General features: G+C 35.7%; 1 protein-coding gene across 3 annotated transcripts in view; it reads right to left on the bottom strand.

The window, feature by feature from the left end:
* The window catches only part of Arhgap32 (Rho GTPase activating protein 32), a 236,650-nt gene that overhangs the window by 21,678 nt on the left and 199,245 nt on the right, over positions 1–15,727 (bottom strand). For all 3 annotated transcript variants that reach the window (XM_042674912.1, XM_042674913.1, XM_042674914.1), the window contains one exon: positions 6,076–6,225. In XM_042674912.1, coding sequence (XP_042530846.1) covers positions 6,076–6,225 — 150 coding nt within the window. The remainder of the gene's footprint in view (positions 1–6,075; positions 6,226–15,727) is intronic.

The raw sequence follows: 15,727 nt of genomic DNA, 5'->3' as shown, positions 1-15,727 counted from the left end.
CTTAAAGAGCAAAAGCCAGATTTCTTCAATCTTGGACATTTAATACTTAGAAATATAGTCTTGACATAAGGGACAAAATCAGCAAGGACATTACATTACAGGTGCTCTAAGAGCTTGAAAAAGTTACCTAAGTTGGCAGGATAGGGAACTCAGGTTTTATATGGAAGTATATTTGGTTGTCTATTTCTATGTCTGAAAATGTTCAGGACTTTGAGTAACAAAAAAGGGATATGTTATGTAATAGAGATGAAGGGCAGATAGAACTGTGGGGCATTTTTATGGGATAGCTTTGATATAAGCAATCTGTGTAATTATATAGTATGTTAAATACAAATATAACATTTCTTTATAAGCTGAGTCCTGTTTTCAATATACTGATTAATAATAACCTCAGTGTCTTAGGTTTCTAGTCTATGAAACAGAATAAAATTTAGAGTTTAAATGCCTCCATTACCTAATTCAAAGGAAATACACTTAAGAGATTACTAGAATAATCAACACAATTACTTAAAAAAGGAAAAGCAGAGCTTTAATATTTTTTAGAAAGATGGTTCTCATTATGTTTGCTCCAAATTACCATATTCACCATAGTACACAAAAATTGGCCTTAGAAGAAAAACTTTCAAATACAGCATTTTGTTTCTAATATTACTAGGCTCTCCAGGCATGTGTTATATAATTTTTATAAAAATAAGCTACCTTCCCAGAAAAACAGATAACTAGATAGACTCATATTTATGTGATAGTAGATTCTTATCTGCTTATATTCTTCCAAGTATAACAGCTCTGAAAGTACAGAGGTAGAGGTCTTGCCCTGAGGAGAGGGCCAAGCATCCTCAGGAATATTTTATGGGAAACACTGAATGGTCCTTCACACTTCATGCCAAGTAAAATGGTTGTCTATAATCACATAATGACACGCAATAGATAAAATTATGTAACAATTACAATGTTTAACAAGACAAATGAGATAATTAAAATAGGTAGTAAAAATAGAAAGACATTCACTCTGACTCTGAAGAAAAGAAATAGAACAGTGTCAGAAGATGAAGAGAAGACCTGTTTTTCTTCTCCATTAATATGTATGAAAACATGAGAATTCAGCATATTATGTATTAGGAAAAAATTCAAGTTAAAAAAAATCTGAGGGGCTGGGAAGGTGGCTCAGTGGTAGAGCGCTTGCCTTGCATGCATGAGGCCCTGGGTTTGATTCCTCAGCACCACATAAGCAGAAAAAGCTGGAAGTGGTGCTGTGGCTCAAGTGGTAGAGCACCAGCCTTGAGCTGAAGAGCTGAGGGACAGTGCCCAGGCCCAGAGTTCAGGCACCATGACTGGCAAAAAAAATAAATAAATAAATAAAAATCTGATTTGTTACCCCTCACTACCCTAACCATCTAACAAGCCAACAAAATACATACAACATAATGACCCACTCAAAAAGATGACATCAGAAACATCCAAAATTTTTTTTCCAAAAGACAGTTAAGACTAGGAATTGCTCTCATGGATTCTAGACAATATATTTCTGATCTATTTTAACATGCATCATTTTTATATGTTCATGTAACAACAGAACGTAAAAAAAATTCTTAAAATTGATCATGCTTAAGTGTAAAATTACTGCTTAAAGGAACTGGCAGTATGGGTCAAATGGTAGAATTATTGACTAGCAAATGTGAAGCCCTGAGTTCAATCCCTAGAACCATCACCAAAAAAATAAAATTACTAAAAGGAGATGGAAATGTGACTTAGAGGTAGAGTGTTTGCCTAGCATGTATGAGGCCCTGGATTCAATGTGCTGCTACCACATAAACAAACAATAACAACAAAAAGAATTACTAAAAGAAGTAGGAAACGATTAAATGTAGCAAGAACTGATCATTTGCATTTCTTGGCAGTTTCAGTTTCATTTCTGTCCTTTTCATTCATTCACCATTCTTATTGATCTCTCTCTCTCTCTCTGTACCTATCGATCTACTCTTACTTATTTTGTATGTATGTGTATGTGATAGTACTGGTGCTTGAACATTGGGCTTTATGCTCTAGCTTGACTTTTTGCTTCTGGCTGGCTCTCTAACCCTTGAATTGGACTGGAGGCAAGCAATTTCCTGGTCAATTGGAGATAGAGTCTTGTAGACTTCAGCCCCAACTATCTTCAAACCATGATCCTCCATGTCTCAAGTGTTTTGAGTAGCAAGGATTACAGGTGTGAGCTAGCAGCACTCAGCTGTCATCCAGACTTTACAAAAACAAAAACAAAAAAACTGGTTCTGGGGCTTGAACTCTGGGCCTGGGAGCTGTCCCTGAGCTTCTTTTGCTCAAGGCTAGGGCTCTACCACTTCAAGCTAAGGCTGCACTTCTGGTTTTCTGATGGTTAACTGGAGATAAGAGTCTCATAAGGTCAGATAAGTTGATGTTAGGGAAATGAACCCTAAGATATGTATTCAAATGTTTTTTTCTTTCATGCTATTGTTTCTAACACATTTATAAGATTATTTCTTTGTTGCTTTGTATGTCCCTCCCCCATGGTATAACCCCTGCTTTCACTGTATTTGATGTTGTTATAATTTGTGGAGGGGAAGGGAAAAAACAAATCGTTTAAATAGGGATACAGGTGGACTCATTGCAATAATGAGATGTACAAGTTGTTATGTTGAAAACGAACTTTACAACTTTGGTGGGGGGCGGGAGGAAGGTTGGGGGAGAGGATGGGATGGGATGGGGAAACAAAGAAGGAGGTTACAATGTTTGATAAGAAATGTACAGTATTTTCACAATTAAAAAAAAAATCTGAAAGGCAAAAACAAAAACAAAAGTCTCATGAACATTCCTGCCTGGGCTGGCTTTGAACCATGATCCTCAGATCTCAGTCTCTTGAGTAGCTAGGATTACAGACATGAGCCAATGGCAACTGATTTCATCCAGATATTTTTTATGTCCTTATTACATGCCAGTATTGTGCAAGCATTGCAGACTCAAATGAAAAGTCATAGTCTTCTCCACGGAGCTGGCTTCCAAGTACAACATAGTGTAACTTAGATAAGCACATCAGGATTCTTGGTTAGGAAAATGTAATTCCTTAATGGATTGATTTTATCCTGTATCTTCCTATTGTGCTCTGATTATAATAATATCATATGCATACAATAGTTGAATAAACACAGACAAAAAACTTCAAACACAGAGTCTGAAGTCATCTCTTTTCCCTCTAGGTTTTAAAACACTTTCTATTGTTTTGTATTTAAAATATTGTTATTGTACCTGTTTTCTACAAAGTTCTCACAATGTTTTATTACCGAACTCATTTCAAATATTGCAGGAAACCGTATTTAAATTTGTTGAGAAAAATAAAACAAGTCTTATAAAAATAAAATCTATGATTATCTGAAAACTCTGTTGCATTTAGTCAAATTTTATGTCAGGCAGCACATGAACACTGAGCTTACATCTCTCACTTGTCAAAAAGAAACGATATATTGAACACCAATGGGTCATGCCTGCAATCCTAGCTACTTGGAGGCAGTGATTCTGAGGTTTGAGGGAATCCCTGAAAAAAGTTTGTGAGATCTCCATGTCAATCAATAGCTGGATAGGAGGCTAGGAAACAAAATATCTCAGATCTAGGTCAGTCTAGCCCACACAAAAAAAATTCATGATATCCTATCTCAAAAGAAAAAGCTGGATACAGTGGCCTGTGCCTACAATGCCAGCTATGGTGGTGAAGTGCAAACAGGATGATCATAGTCCAGGCCAGCTAAGTCACAAAGCCAAACCCTATCTCAAAAATATCTCAAAGCAAAAAGGGGATATAGGTATAGTTCAAGTGATAGGGTACCTGCCTAGCAAGCACAAAGTCCCAAATTCAAACCAGTTCAATTGCTAAAAATAGAGAAACATATTCAAAACTTCTAGGGTACAATTGAAAATTGCTAAATAATGATGACTGAAAGCGAAGGAGCAGCTAAGGAGCAACTAAGGAGCTCAGAACAACTTAGCAAATCACTTGATAGTTAATGATCCTACCAAGGCAAGGATGCACAATGCCAATAGATTGTAAAAGGAAAAAAAATGACTCTATAAGGAAGGATGCCCATGTAAATGACAAGTTACTCTAATCTTTGCACAAAAATACCATTAGGCAGATTTTAAAAAATAATCAGTCCTATAGGTAACTGTGATATAATCTTCATAGACTCAAATATGAGCCAGATGATGGTGTCTCATGCCTGTAATCCTAACCACTTAGAAGTCTTGAGACCTGGGATTGTGGTTTGAAGCCAGTCCAGGCAAGAAAGCCCAAAAGATTCTTTTATCTCTAATTAAACACCACAAAGCTGGAAGTGGAGCTGTGGCTCAAGTGATTGAGCTCTAGCCTTGAGCAAAACAGGCTCAAGGATAGCATCCATGTTCTGAGTTCAAGCCCCAGGACTGGCACCAGAAAATTAAAAATAAGTAAGTAAACTCAATTATGAACACTCTGAGAGTCAAAGTCCGAGAACATGCAAATAAGGCCAGATACTAAAACCACAGAATAAAGGAATTGCCTTGTCAAGCTCCTATGAGATTTTCTTGTAATACTTTGTATACCAAAAGTGGGACAGGTTTGTTACTTGTTCCAACAGGGAAGTGTTCAAAAGTTTATAAAGTTTAACAGGATAATCTCTCTAAGGTTGATTATTCACTAGGAAAACAATGAGCAGAATGAGTCACTCAGAAAACATTACTCTGATAGGGGCTGACTTCTCAGAAAAAGTCTGGTGAAAAAAAAATCTACTTTACCTAGGGGAAAATTTGTTTTGCTTAAAAACAAAAAACCCAATCCTCACATTCTTATTCTCCCAAGTAGTGCTGGCACCAGCATTCTGTCATACATTTTTAATACTGCTTCAGTGTCTGCTGTGTATTTTTCCCATCCTTTCTGATTTTGATTCCCTTCCATAATGCATTTTGATATTCTCACTGGCCAGTTATCCCATAAAAATTCTGACTTGCAAAATAATCTTCAGGGGTTTTATTGCCTTTTTATTTTTAGGGAAGTGTAATAAATTGATATTTATTTGGAAACAACATCTGCTTATATTAATATTTTCTCAACTCTCATAAAACATAGTTTGCACTGAATTCATATTATGAGACCACTAGTATCCTTTTAAGCAACAAGTAAGGTATTACTTTGGATTTGATGATATTAAAAGTATTCAATTGGTTTCCACTAGTCTTTAAAACCATAATAATTCTTTTCCTCCAGGATTCAGAGTCTTACAAAACATCTAAATCTGATCCTTACCAATATCACAAGCAGATGCCTCCTTAACATTCTATTATCAATCACTAAAGCAGAAGATAGAAAGAAATGCTAATTTAAAATATCAAAAGAGAATTATTTTCTTTCTCTCCATCCATTCATGCAACCACTAAATTCTTGATTCAGAATTTAACTTACAGAGAAAGAACTGTAAATTTTGTACCAAATTAGGAGGCTAGTTTCATATTTTATAATCTCAAAACGGTGCCTGCTTTTTCACAAAGAAAATTAATTATTTCAGGACATGAACAAGAAAATTGGCTGAAGGGCTGGGAAGGTAGCTCAGAGGTAGAGTGCTTGCCTTGCATGCATGAGGCCCTGGGTTCGATTCCTCAGCACCACATAAGCAGAAAAAGCCAGAAGTGGCGCTGTGGCTCAAGTGGTAGAGTACTAGCCTTGAGCTGAAGAGCTGAGGGACAGTGCCCAGGCCCAGAGTTCAGGCCCCACAACTGACCATTAAAAAAAAAAAAAAGAAAATTGGCTGAAGAAGCTATCTATATAGATACAAGATCTAATGCAAAGTAGCAATGTTGCTGTGACAGTTTTATGCATGTGGTGCTCTTCCTGAAGAGATCAGTAGCATCTCCATGGCAAAGTGTATTACTCTCGCACTCCTCTGCTCTACCTAGCTGAAGAAAACTCCCTGAGCAAACTCAGTGCCCTCTGCTGAAGTGAAATGAAGCAGCCACCACTTGTCTTGCCTACTCTGTACAAGTTATGCAAAGCCAATACAGAAAGTATTGGTATTACAAGCTTATAATTACTTTTACCTTCAAAACCAGAATTCAGAAGGTGTTCTCCCAGGTCACAGCCAAACACTCTCTCTTTCAAGATCCCTCGCTGCTTTAGCTTCTGTTTTGTTGGACGAGACTTCATGAATGTTCGCAAGAAAGTGATGAGCTTGCCGTGCTTTTTAGACACTAAAAATGTAGTAAAGAGAAAATATCGTGGTTGTGACAAGAGATTATTACCCTTTACTTAGCATGAAAAGAAATAGACATCTGCAAGCCTGACTGTAAGATAACTACAAACACTTTGTACTTTGTAGGTAAATTTCAGAAGGTTAGCTAAGAGTTATGTTAAAAAAAAATAAAAACTTCATAGTTTTATACTTTGGTTTTACTTGATAGCACTGCAAATTTAATGTCGCAATCCACGATTTTAAAATTAAGTTTGGTAAACCAGTTGCCCTCCTAATGCATATTTAAGGATGCCACAGTATTACAAGGACCTGAGCTTTATTCTAATACAATACTTCATATAAAGCCTTAACAGGATGTAAAAATGGATTACATTTCTAGTCAATTTCTAAAATACTTTTCTTGATAGTGAACAATTTCATAGCATTTGTAATATGCTTAGTATGAATTTAAAACGTAAACTCCTCTTTCTCTTTCTGCAAAGAGAACAATCTTATGATGGTATAAAGAAGTACCTAATGGTATATGTAAATACAACACACACAATTACACTATCAGATCTTCTATCACAACTCATCTAAATAAACTAAATACTAAATAAACTAAATACTTAAATCCTTGGCAGATCAAGACAGGACATAATTACACTGAAGTGTACTTAAGTTTGACAATGCTTGGAAACTGCATAAAATTATAATCTCCCTTGCATATAACATTTTTGCTATAAACTTAATGAGAGGTTCTTAACTACTAGTAAGACATTTATAGAATACTTGGTTAATTTCAACAGCCACATGTACTGTACCTTATGGGCTATGGGTTTTATTTTCTTAGTTGCCAAGTAGATTGTTTATTATGAGTCTCTTTAAGGAGTAGCCATTAGACCACTTGTGCTCATTTTCAAATACTTTTCACTTGGACTTTTAGATAATTTTAACAAAGTCGTAAAAAATAAAGTAAATTTGATTTGTAACAACACATAATAACTTAGAATTTTAGTTTTGATAACATTCATTATTTCTACATGGAAACAGGGTAGATTTTTTTTTTATAAATCTTTTATATCTCTCAGTGAAGCATCCTAACTTTTTAAATGAAAGGCTACATTCCATGTTTTGTTTGTATGTTTATGGTTGGTCATGAGGCTTGAAGTCTGGGCCTAGGTACTTTCCCTCAGCTCTTCAGCTCAGGGCTAGCACTCTATCACTTGAGCAACAGTGCCACTTCCAGTTTTCTGAGTGGTTTATTGGAGATAAGAGTCTCACAGACTTTCCTGCTCAGGCTGGCTTTGAACCTCAATCCTCAGATCTCAGCCTCCTGAGTAGCTAGGATTACAGGCATGAGCCACCAGCACCTGGCATTTTATTTGTTTTTGATATTGCTAACTGTCATATGTTTCAGCTGATCCTACTGAATTGGTATGTTAGAAAATATTTTTTATGTATGTATGTACCAGTCCTGAGGTTTGAACTCAGATCCTGGGCACTGCTCAAGGCTCTACCACTTGAGCCATGGTCTCTCTTTCAGCTTTTTGGTGGTTAATTGGAGATAAAAGAGTTTCAAAGATTTTCCTGCCTGGACTGGCTTCAAACTGTGATCCTTACATCTCAGCCTCCTGGATAACTACAATTACAGGGGTAAGCCACTGAGCACCCAATTGAAAATAATTTCTTATAGTTACAGGTCACAATCTGATCACTCTTAACAATTTTTGTAGGAATTAAGTGGGTTTGTGTGTGTGTGTGTGTGTGTGTGTGTGTGTGTTTTACTAGCATGTATTAATTTTATAAAATAAAGAGTTTCATTATTAGCTACTAGTATTTGTAGGATAGGAGTAATTTCTTGTTTCTTTCTTTCTTATTTCTTTATTTTAAAATAGTTTCATTATTAGCTACTAGTATTTGTAGGATAGGAGTAATTTCTTGTTTCTTTATTAGACTTTCTAACTGGCCCAAGTTTTTAAGATTTATGCTAACAGCAGGCATTCATAGTATGATGCTAAATTTGATTAAAGTATTCATTGAATTTGACAACTGCATATGATGTATACAAGAACATATTTTTTGTCATATATTTCTAAGACTGTTTCAAAGGAAAGGGAATTGAATTTTTATTAGCATTCAGTCTGCAACAATATCTGAGTGCCTACTGTACCTCAGAATATGTTCTAAGCCCTAAAGTATCAGTGGGAAACAAGAAGGACAAGTTCCTTACTGTCACAGTGCTTCTTCAGGAGAGACAGAAAATGAGCCATTCAATAGCATTTATTCTCCACTTAGTATGTGTACAGAACTGCGAGCTTATATTTCTCTACCATTCATTACTTATAGCATTCTACATGGAAATACTATTATCCCTATTTCAGATGAAAAAGTTGAGGCAGAAAATATTGATTTAACATGCTCAAAGTCACAATCACAGTGCTTCCTTAAGGAGGTCATATCTGAGCTGGAACCCGGGGGAGTCAATGAGCCCGGAAGACAGTGCACATGACTGGGTGAATGAGGGTAAGGGCTAGGACTATAGGCTATAACAGAGTACAGGTTCTATGCAATGCAAACATACTAAATGGTTAATCAACTGGGCTCCTTAACAGCAAAGAAGGGCATTTCTTTCCCATCAATTAGCAATGTCATATCTAGAATTATTGGTTGAAATTAATTATACATTGATCTTTATAATTCATTGAAACAGATGGATACATATTTTTAATTATGATCTAACCATCTAACCTCATATATAATAAAATTCCATTAGTCAGAAGGCAGTCTATGAACAACTGGTCTTTCTTTCTAGGACATTAATTCTGCTTCTTGGCTTGCTAACTGGATCAGAAACAAAGATAGTTGGCTATCTTTCCACATTAGGGAAAAGGCTGTACATTTATTTTTTTCTAAATGGTGACATGAACTCTAACTAATTAAGAGCTCAACAAAGCACAAAATACAGACATGGAGGGTGTCACCACAGTGCTGTGCCCTCACATGGCACTCAAGGGCTCTGGGAAATGGTGCTGATGAACATGTACTCCTGGCTTCCACTCTCCGTGACCACCTTGCTCTTGTCACCTTTCCCATATCCTGTCTTGGAGTGGTAGCAGGAAGACAGACATGATTCCTTCTTACTGATCTAAATACCAATCTAACACATTGACAAAAATAAAGATATTCATGATGATGACTATTTTTAGTCATCAGTGATTTCTAAACTTTCAAAGGAAGACTAAACTATGCTCTGCATATTTGGAGTTGCTGTTACTCAGGTTGTAACTGGCACTTTTACTCACTGCAGTAGATAGTTGTGATGGGAAGTTCTGGTGTTCACAATTACAAAGCCAACTATCAATACAGTAATTGATTACAAATTTAAACTAATAGAAACATTCAATTTAGTTATATTCAATTTTTTCTTTTTAATGTTTTTTTATTGTAAAACAGTGTACAGAAGGGTTACCTTACATGAGTAAGGTAATGAGTACATTGCCTAAGGAGCATTGTTACCTCCTACTTTGTTTTCCCCCTACTATCCCTTCCCACCCACCTCCACAGCTCCCTCCCCACAAAGTTGTAAATTTGTTTTCAACATAGTGTCTTGTACATCTCCTTGTTACAGTGGGTCAACCTGTATCCTTGTTTCAGCATTTTGTTATCTCCCTTCCCCTCCTCAAATTAGAAAAATGTATATACAAGATTCAGGGCACCGAATTTTTGAGGATCTAGTAGCATTTCTAATTACAAATGTGTGTTCTATTGATTTTCTTTATTTTAAACTTTCTTCTCATTTCTTAGCCATTAAAGTGACACCCAGAGTTCCATTAAAATGCTAAGAAATGAGAAATGGAACTTATTTTGGACATAGGCACTCTTTCCACCTCCCCATTGTCTTCCAGTTCAATAGTGCTAGTGACTCCTTTTTGAGAAACACTGTAATGCAGAATGGGGAGTCAAGCCATGAGGGTCAAAGTCCACCAAACACGTTGATCTGAGGCCATAAAATTATAACAATGGTATTTCACAGATAAAATACACCAAACAATAAGCAAAAAATTATACTCTGAAAATCATATCATTTTATATACAAACTTCTTATTCTAGAGGCAAAAATACATTTGTGCACAAAATTAGCTTGTCCATAGCTGTTTAGCTATGACCACGATTTCTTAAAACTTGAAGCAAATCCTGTTGGACCAGTTTTTCTGGAAGTTGCAAGACTTAACAGTATGACATATGACTTTAATATCAACAGGTAACTCTTTATGATACCAATAACCAGTTTATAGCAAGACAGTAAAACATATATTCCATAAAACACAGTGAACTTTGACACAGAAGTAGGACACTGCGGCTTTAATTACACAGGTGTAATAGTTCACCAGCAGTCCAAAAGTTGTCTTGTGTTCTCATAGTACTTCCCCAAATAAAAGAATCAGAGTTCTTGGAACTGATTCTCAGAAATCTTCTAGATTAACTTACTTGTGCTTCGATTACTTTCTACAGATAGGAAAAAAAGATGGTTTGTGTCTAGAATCTGGCTTTAGGATTTTCATTTAATTATACATCTCAAATTGAAAACTCAGAAAGTCAAGCAAACAAAATTGCAGGGTAATGGTAGTTCATATATATTAACATACATATAACACATAGAACACCCATGGAGCTTGCTCTGACTAAAAGCAATGATGCAGTAGAGTATGAGTGCCATGCTTGTATAGCTTAAAACCCATGAAATTTTACATATGATATTCAACATCAGGTCTCAGGTCATGCTAAGGTCTCACTTTAGATGACCATTCCATGGAAATTCAATAGAAGAGACTATAAGCATAGGCAAATACCCTGCATGATATTTAAGATTGTTTTAGAACCTCCCAAATCCTATCATTCTAAATAACTGATGTCCACTTTGATATTTTATATATGTCAACAGGAAAAGATTTGAATTTGGAATTACTAAAACTTGTTTTAATGTAATATATAACATTATCTACTTACACTAGAGAAAGGATTTTTATCAGGTACTATTAAAATGATTTAATGAATTAATATAAAGATTCTCTTCTTTAAAAGAAAAATCTAAGGCTGGGAAAATGACTTAGTGGTAGAGTGCTTGCCTAGCATGCATGAAGCCCTGGGTTTGATTCCTCAGTACCACATAAACAGAAAAATCCAGAAGTAGTACTGGGCTAATGCAGTAGAGTGCATACTGGAGCAAAAGCCGGAAGGAAGGAAGGAAGGAAGGAAGGAAGGAAGGAAGGAAGGAAGGAAGGAAGGAAGGAAGGAAGGAAGGAAGGAAGGAAGGAAGGAAGGAAGGAAGGAAGGAAGGAAGGAAGGAAGGAAGGAAGGAAAATCTAAAGTAAATTTCAAGGAAGGAAGGAAGGAAGGAAGGAAGGAAAAAAAAATTCAAACACTGAAGCCTATTTGCATTATCCTTAGTTTTATCCAGATCATTATTTAAAAGTCTACCAATTTAATGCTAGTCAAGCTTTGAACAGTCTTCAGAGACTTGTTTAAAGACTGGAAAACCAACACCAAAAGAAGCAGGCCTAAATTTTGAGGGTTCTGGAGAGTCAAGAGGAGGAAACAGACAAGAAATTCCTAGAGCCCAATGTACGTATGCTTACTTTAAAAATTACTTAATCTTTGATTATACAGAAAAGTTTACGGGGAAAAATGATGAATATCCATGCACCTGCTCGATGTTTGTTCATATCTTTTTTGCTATATTATTCTCCCTGATTTATTTTCCCTTTTTGAAGCTTATCCCATACAGAGAACACTTATTTCCCTAATTCCATGCACAGAACCTTTACAGTATTTAGTATTTATCACCTCCATTCATGTTGTTATACTATGCAAGTCTAAGTAATCCGAAATTGCAGGTTTTCATATTGTGTGATTATTTAACATGTACTTTTCTGCAACATTATGCATTTTAAAAGTTATCCATAGTACTTGTGGCTCAGTACAATCTTTTAAGTATATTAACATTTTTTCTTATAAGAATATATCCTCATTTGTGTTCTTAATACCTTGCTGCCAGTTAGAGAGATTTCCGTTTTTGCTATCTAAGTAAAAACTGCACTGAGCAGCCTAAAAATGCTTCTTTCCTCTGGGTTATAAGTGAGAGCACTTGTTTGATACCCATTCTTGGGCTGTGACACATGTTACTTTTCAACCATATTTAAACTATGCTAAAATAGTCTCTAGAATGATTTCCTTATCTCACTCTATTTAGTTGTCAATTTTGTTTTTCATTTTCTGCCAAACTGGCATTGCTAGTCAGGGAAGCATTGTTTCATAAGTCTTGCTTTCTTAAATCTTACTTCAGTTTTCCTTTTCAGTGAAATAACTGTTTGTACTTTTTGCCCATTTCTGGTCCAGTTGTCTTTTTATACTGATGGGTATAAAAAGTTGAATATATTGCAAAAATATATTGCAAAAATCCTCTTCAAGTTTATGTTTTACCTTTTACTGCATTTTTTTTCTTATGGCCTGGAGCTTGAACTTAGAGCCTAAGTGCTGTCCCTGAGCTTTTCTGCTCAAGGCTAGTACCCTACCAGTTAGAGCCATAGCTCCAATTTCCTATACAAATTTAATAATGTCCCTATGATTTCAATCCTTTATGACATTTTTCTGTAACCTGAGTCATAAACATATTGTCCTATTTCTCCTAAAATTCTATTCTTTTATGTTTTCTAAAAAAAAATGGTTACTGGTTTTTCTTTAGGTGGCTTAGAACTTCTTATGTGTTTAGTCTGATTACTAAATAAAACATTTTGCTATGTTTCATGATTTTTTTCTATATGGATAACCAATTATTCCATCATGGTTAACTGAACAACTGTTTACTGATTTGTAAAAGAAAATGAAAAATATAAATATAGTGTGAAAAAGATGTTTCTGGGTTCCCCTCAGTTCTGAAATCTCACTTTATAAAAGTATGCGTGGTTTGTTTACTTGCTTTCTTGTTTTTACTTTTGTGTGTATGTGCCAGTAGTAGGGCTTGAACTCAGGACCTGGGTACTGTCCATTAGCTTTTTGCTCATGGCTAGCACTCTACCACTTGAGCCACAGTTCCACTTCTGATATTTGGTGGTTAATTGGAGATAATAGTCTCATGGACTTTTTTGCCTGGTTGGCCTGAGTAGCTAGGATTACAGGCATGAGCCTACCTCCTTTATAAGTTTTAGTAACTGAAAGATGAGTCCCTTACTTTTATTCTACAAAATTGTCCTGATATTTTTATCCTTTCACCAATTTCATATGAATTTTCCAATCAAATTATAGAGGGGCAACTTTTGGGAATGTCACTGAAGTTTCCGTGAATTATAGATTATTTTGGTATGAATTGACTAAAACTATTATTCATCCATGAATACAGTATATCACTCTACTTAAGAGAATAAAGGACTCTTAGATTCCTTTGTTTCTTCAATAAATTTTGCTAACTTTTCTCCCATTAAGATCTTAAATACATATTTTTGTTTTGTACTTGTCTTAAGAACATTATGAGGGGCTGGGAAGGTAGCTCAGTGGTAGAGTGCTTGCCTTGCATGCATGAGGTCCTGGGTTTCATTCCTCAGCACCACATAAGCAGAAAAAGCTGGAAGTGGTGCTGTGGCTCAAGTGGTAGAGTGCTAGCCTTGAGCTGAAGAGCTTAGGATCAGTGCCCAGGCCTAGAGTTCAGGCCCCAAGACCAGCAAAAAAAAAAAAAAAAAGAAGAAGAACATTATGATTCTCTAGTAGGAGTACTGAACATTAAACACAGGGTCTCATGATAACTAGGCAGGTATGATACCATTTAAGCCACACCTTCAGTCATTTTAGCATTGGTTACTGTCTAAGTAGGGCTTCACTTTATACTTGGGCCAGCCTGGGCTGTGATCCTCCTACTTACGTTTCCCCCTTGCCCTTGGGGATGACAGACACATTATCACGCCCAGGCATTGGTGAGCATTTGCCTGGGCTGGTCTTGATCCTTGATCTTGTGATCTCTGACTCTCAAATAGCTAAGATTATAGACTTAAACCACAATACCAAGCCCGAAACTTTGTGATTTTTGTTGCTATTATAAAAAGTTTCTATTTTCTACATTTTATTCTTGATTTATTGCTAATATATAAAAGTAGAATGTATATATGGGGTTTACAATTTACAATGGTAATACCTCAGAGTTATACCTCTAGGATTCTAATCTTGCCTCTGCAACAGCTACCTATTTAAATGTGAATAAAGTACTCATTATCTTATTTTTCTCATCTATGAAAAAGTTAAAAATAGCCACTACTTCACAAGACTGTTGTCATGATTTCTTTTCTTTTTGTTGTTAAATTTTTGTTGTTAAATTTTGTTGATTAAATGGGCTAAAATTGTAAAACACTCATTGCTTGGCAGAAGAACTTAATAAATGGTTTCTCTTTTATTCAGCAACCTTGCTGGCCTCTATTTTTTTTTAAATAACTTAACTGTGGATTCTCCTGGATTAATAGATTTGCAAAGAATATAAATTTGATTCCTTTTTTACAAATCTTTTTTGGTCTGATTTCATAGAGTCTCAAAAAACCCCAAAACAAAACAAAACAAAACAAACGCATGGAATAAAAATAAAAAACATTAAAACAACTATCTCCTTCTGGCTTTAAGTTTATTCTTTTTCTAATTTTTTCCCCCAGTACTGCCATTTGAACTCAAGAATTCAGGTTTGCTAGGCAGGTACTCCACTGCTTGAGCCATGTACCCATCACTTTTTCCTCTGGTAATTTTGAGTTAATATCAGGCTTTTTACCTGAGCTGGCCTCAACCTTGATCTTCTCCTTTATGTTTCCTACTATAACTGAGAGAACTGACTTACAAAATCATGCTCAGCTACTGGTTGAAACAGGGTCTCAAATTTTTTGCCTGGACTGGTCTTGAACCACTATACTTATATTTTGCCAATGAAATTTGGAGCCAGAGTGGTGGCTCATACCTGAAACCGTAGCTATTTAGGAGGTTGAAATTGGGAAGATTTAAGTTTGAGGCCATCCAGGCAAAAAGTGTTCAATATCCCTTTCCACCCATGGTAGGCATGGTGATATGTTTTTTTTTCTTGTTTGCTACATGAGATCCTAACTCAGATCATGAAGGTCACGGCTATTAGCTAGCTTGACCAAAACATTTCATAAGACTCCATCGTAGTGGAAAAAGTTGGTGGTGTTTGCAGCTCTTGTTTCAGCTATGGTGGAAAGCATAACATAGGAAGCTGTCTAAATCAGGCAAAAAGCTAGATCCTATGTCAAAATAATGAGTGTATAAAAGAGCTGCAAGTATGGGTCAACAATAGAATGCCTACTTAGCAAGTTTGAGGCCCTGGGTTTAAACCCCATGACTACCAAAAGAAAAAGAATAAAAGAATAAAATGTAGGTTTCGGGCAGAATCCATGAATACAAATAAATTCCCTATTCCTAATTGCAAAGACACATAATCATGACAATTATCAAGTCGTTTCTCTATTATAGTGACC

Source organism: Dipodomys spectabilis, unplaced genomic scaffold (assembly GCF_019054845.1).
Source record: "Dipodomys spectabilis isolate Male_0828 unplaced genomic scaffold, ASM1905484v1 ptg000023l, whole genome shotgun sequence".
Taxonomy (NCBI): domain Eukaryota; kingdom Metazoa; phylum Chordata; class Mammalia; order Rodentia; family Heteromyidae; genus Dipodomys; species Dipodomys spectabilis.
The sequence above is the reverse complement of the archived record's forward strand: the minus strand, read 5'-3'. Positions and strand labels throughout refer to the sequence as shown.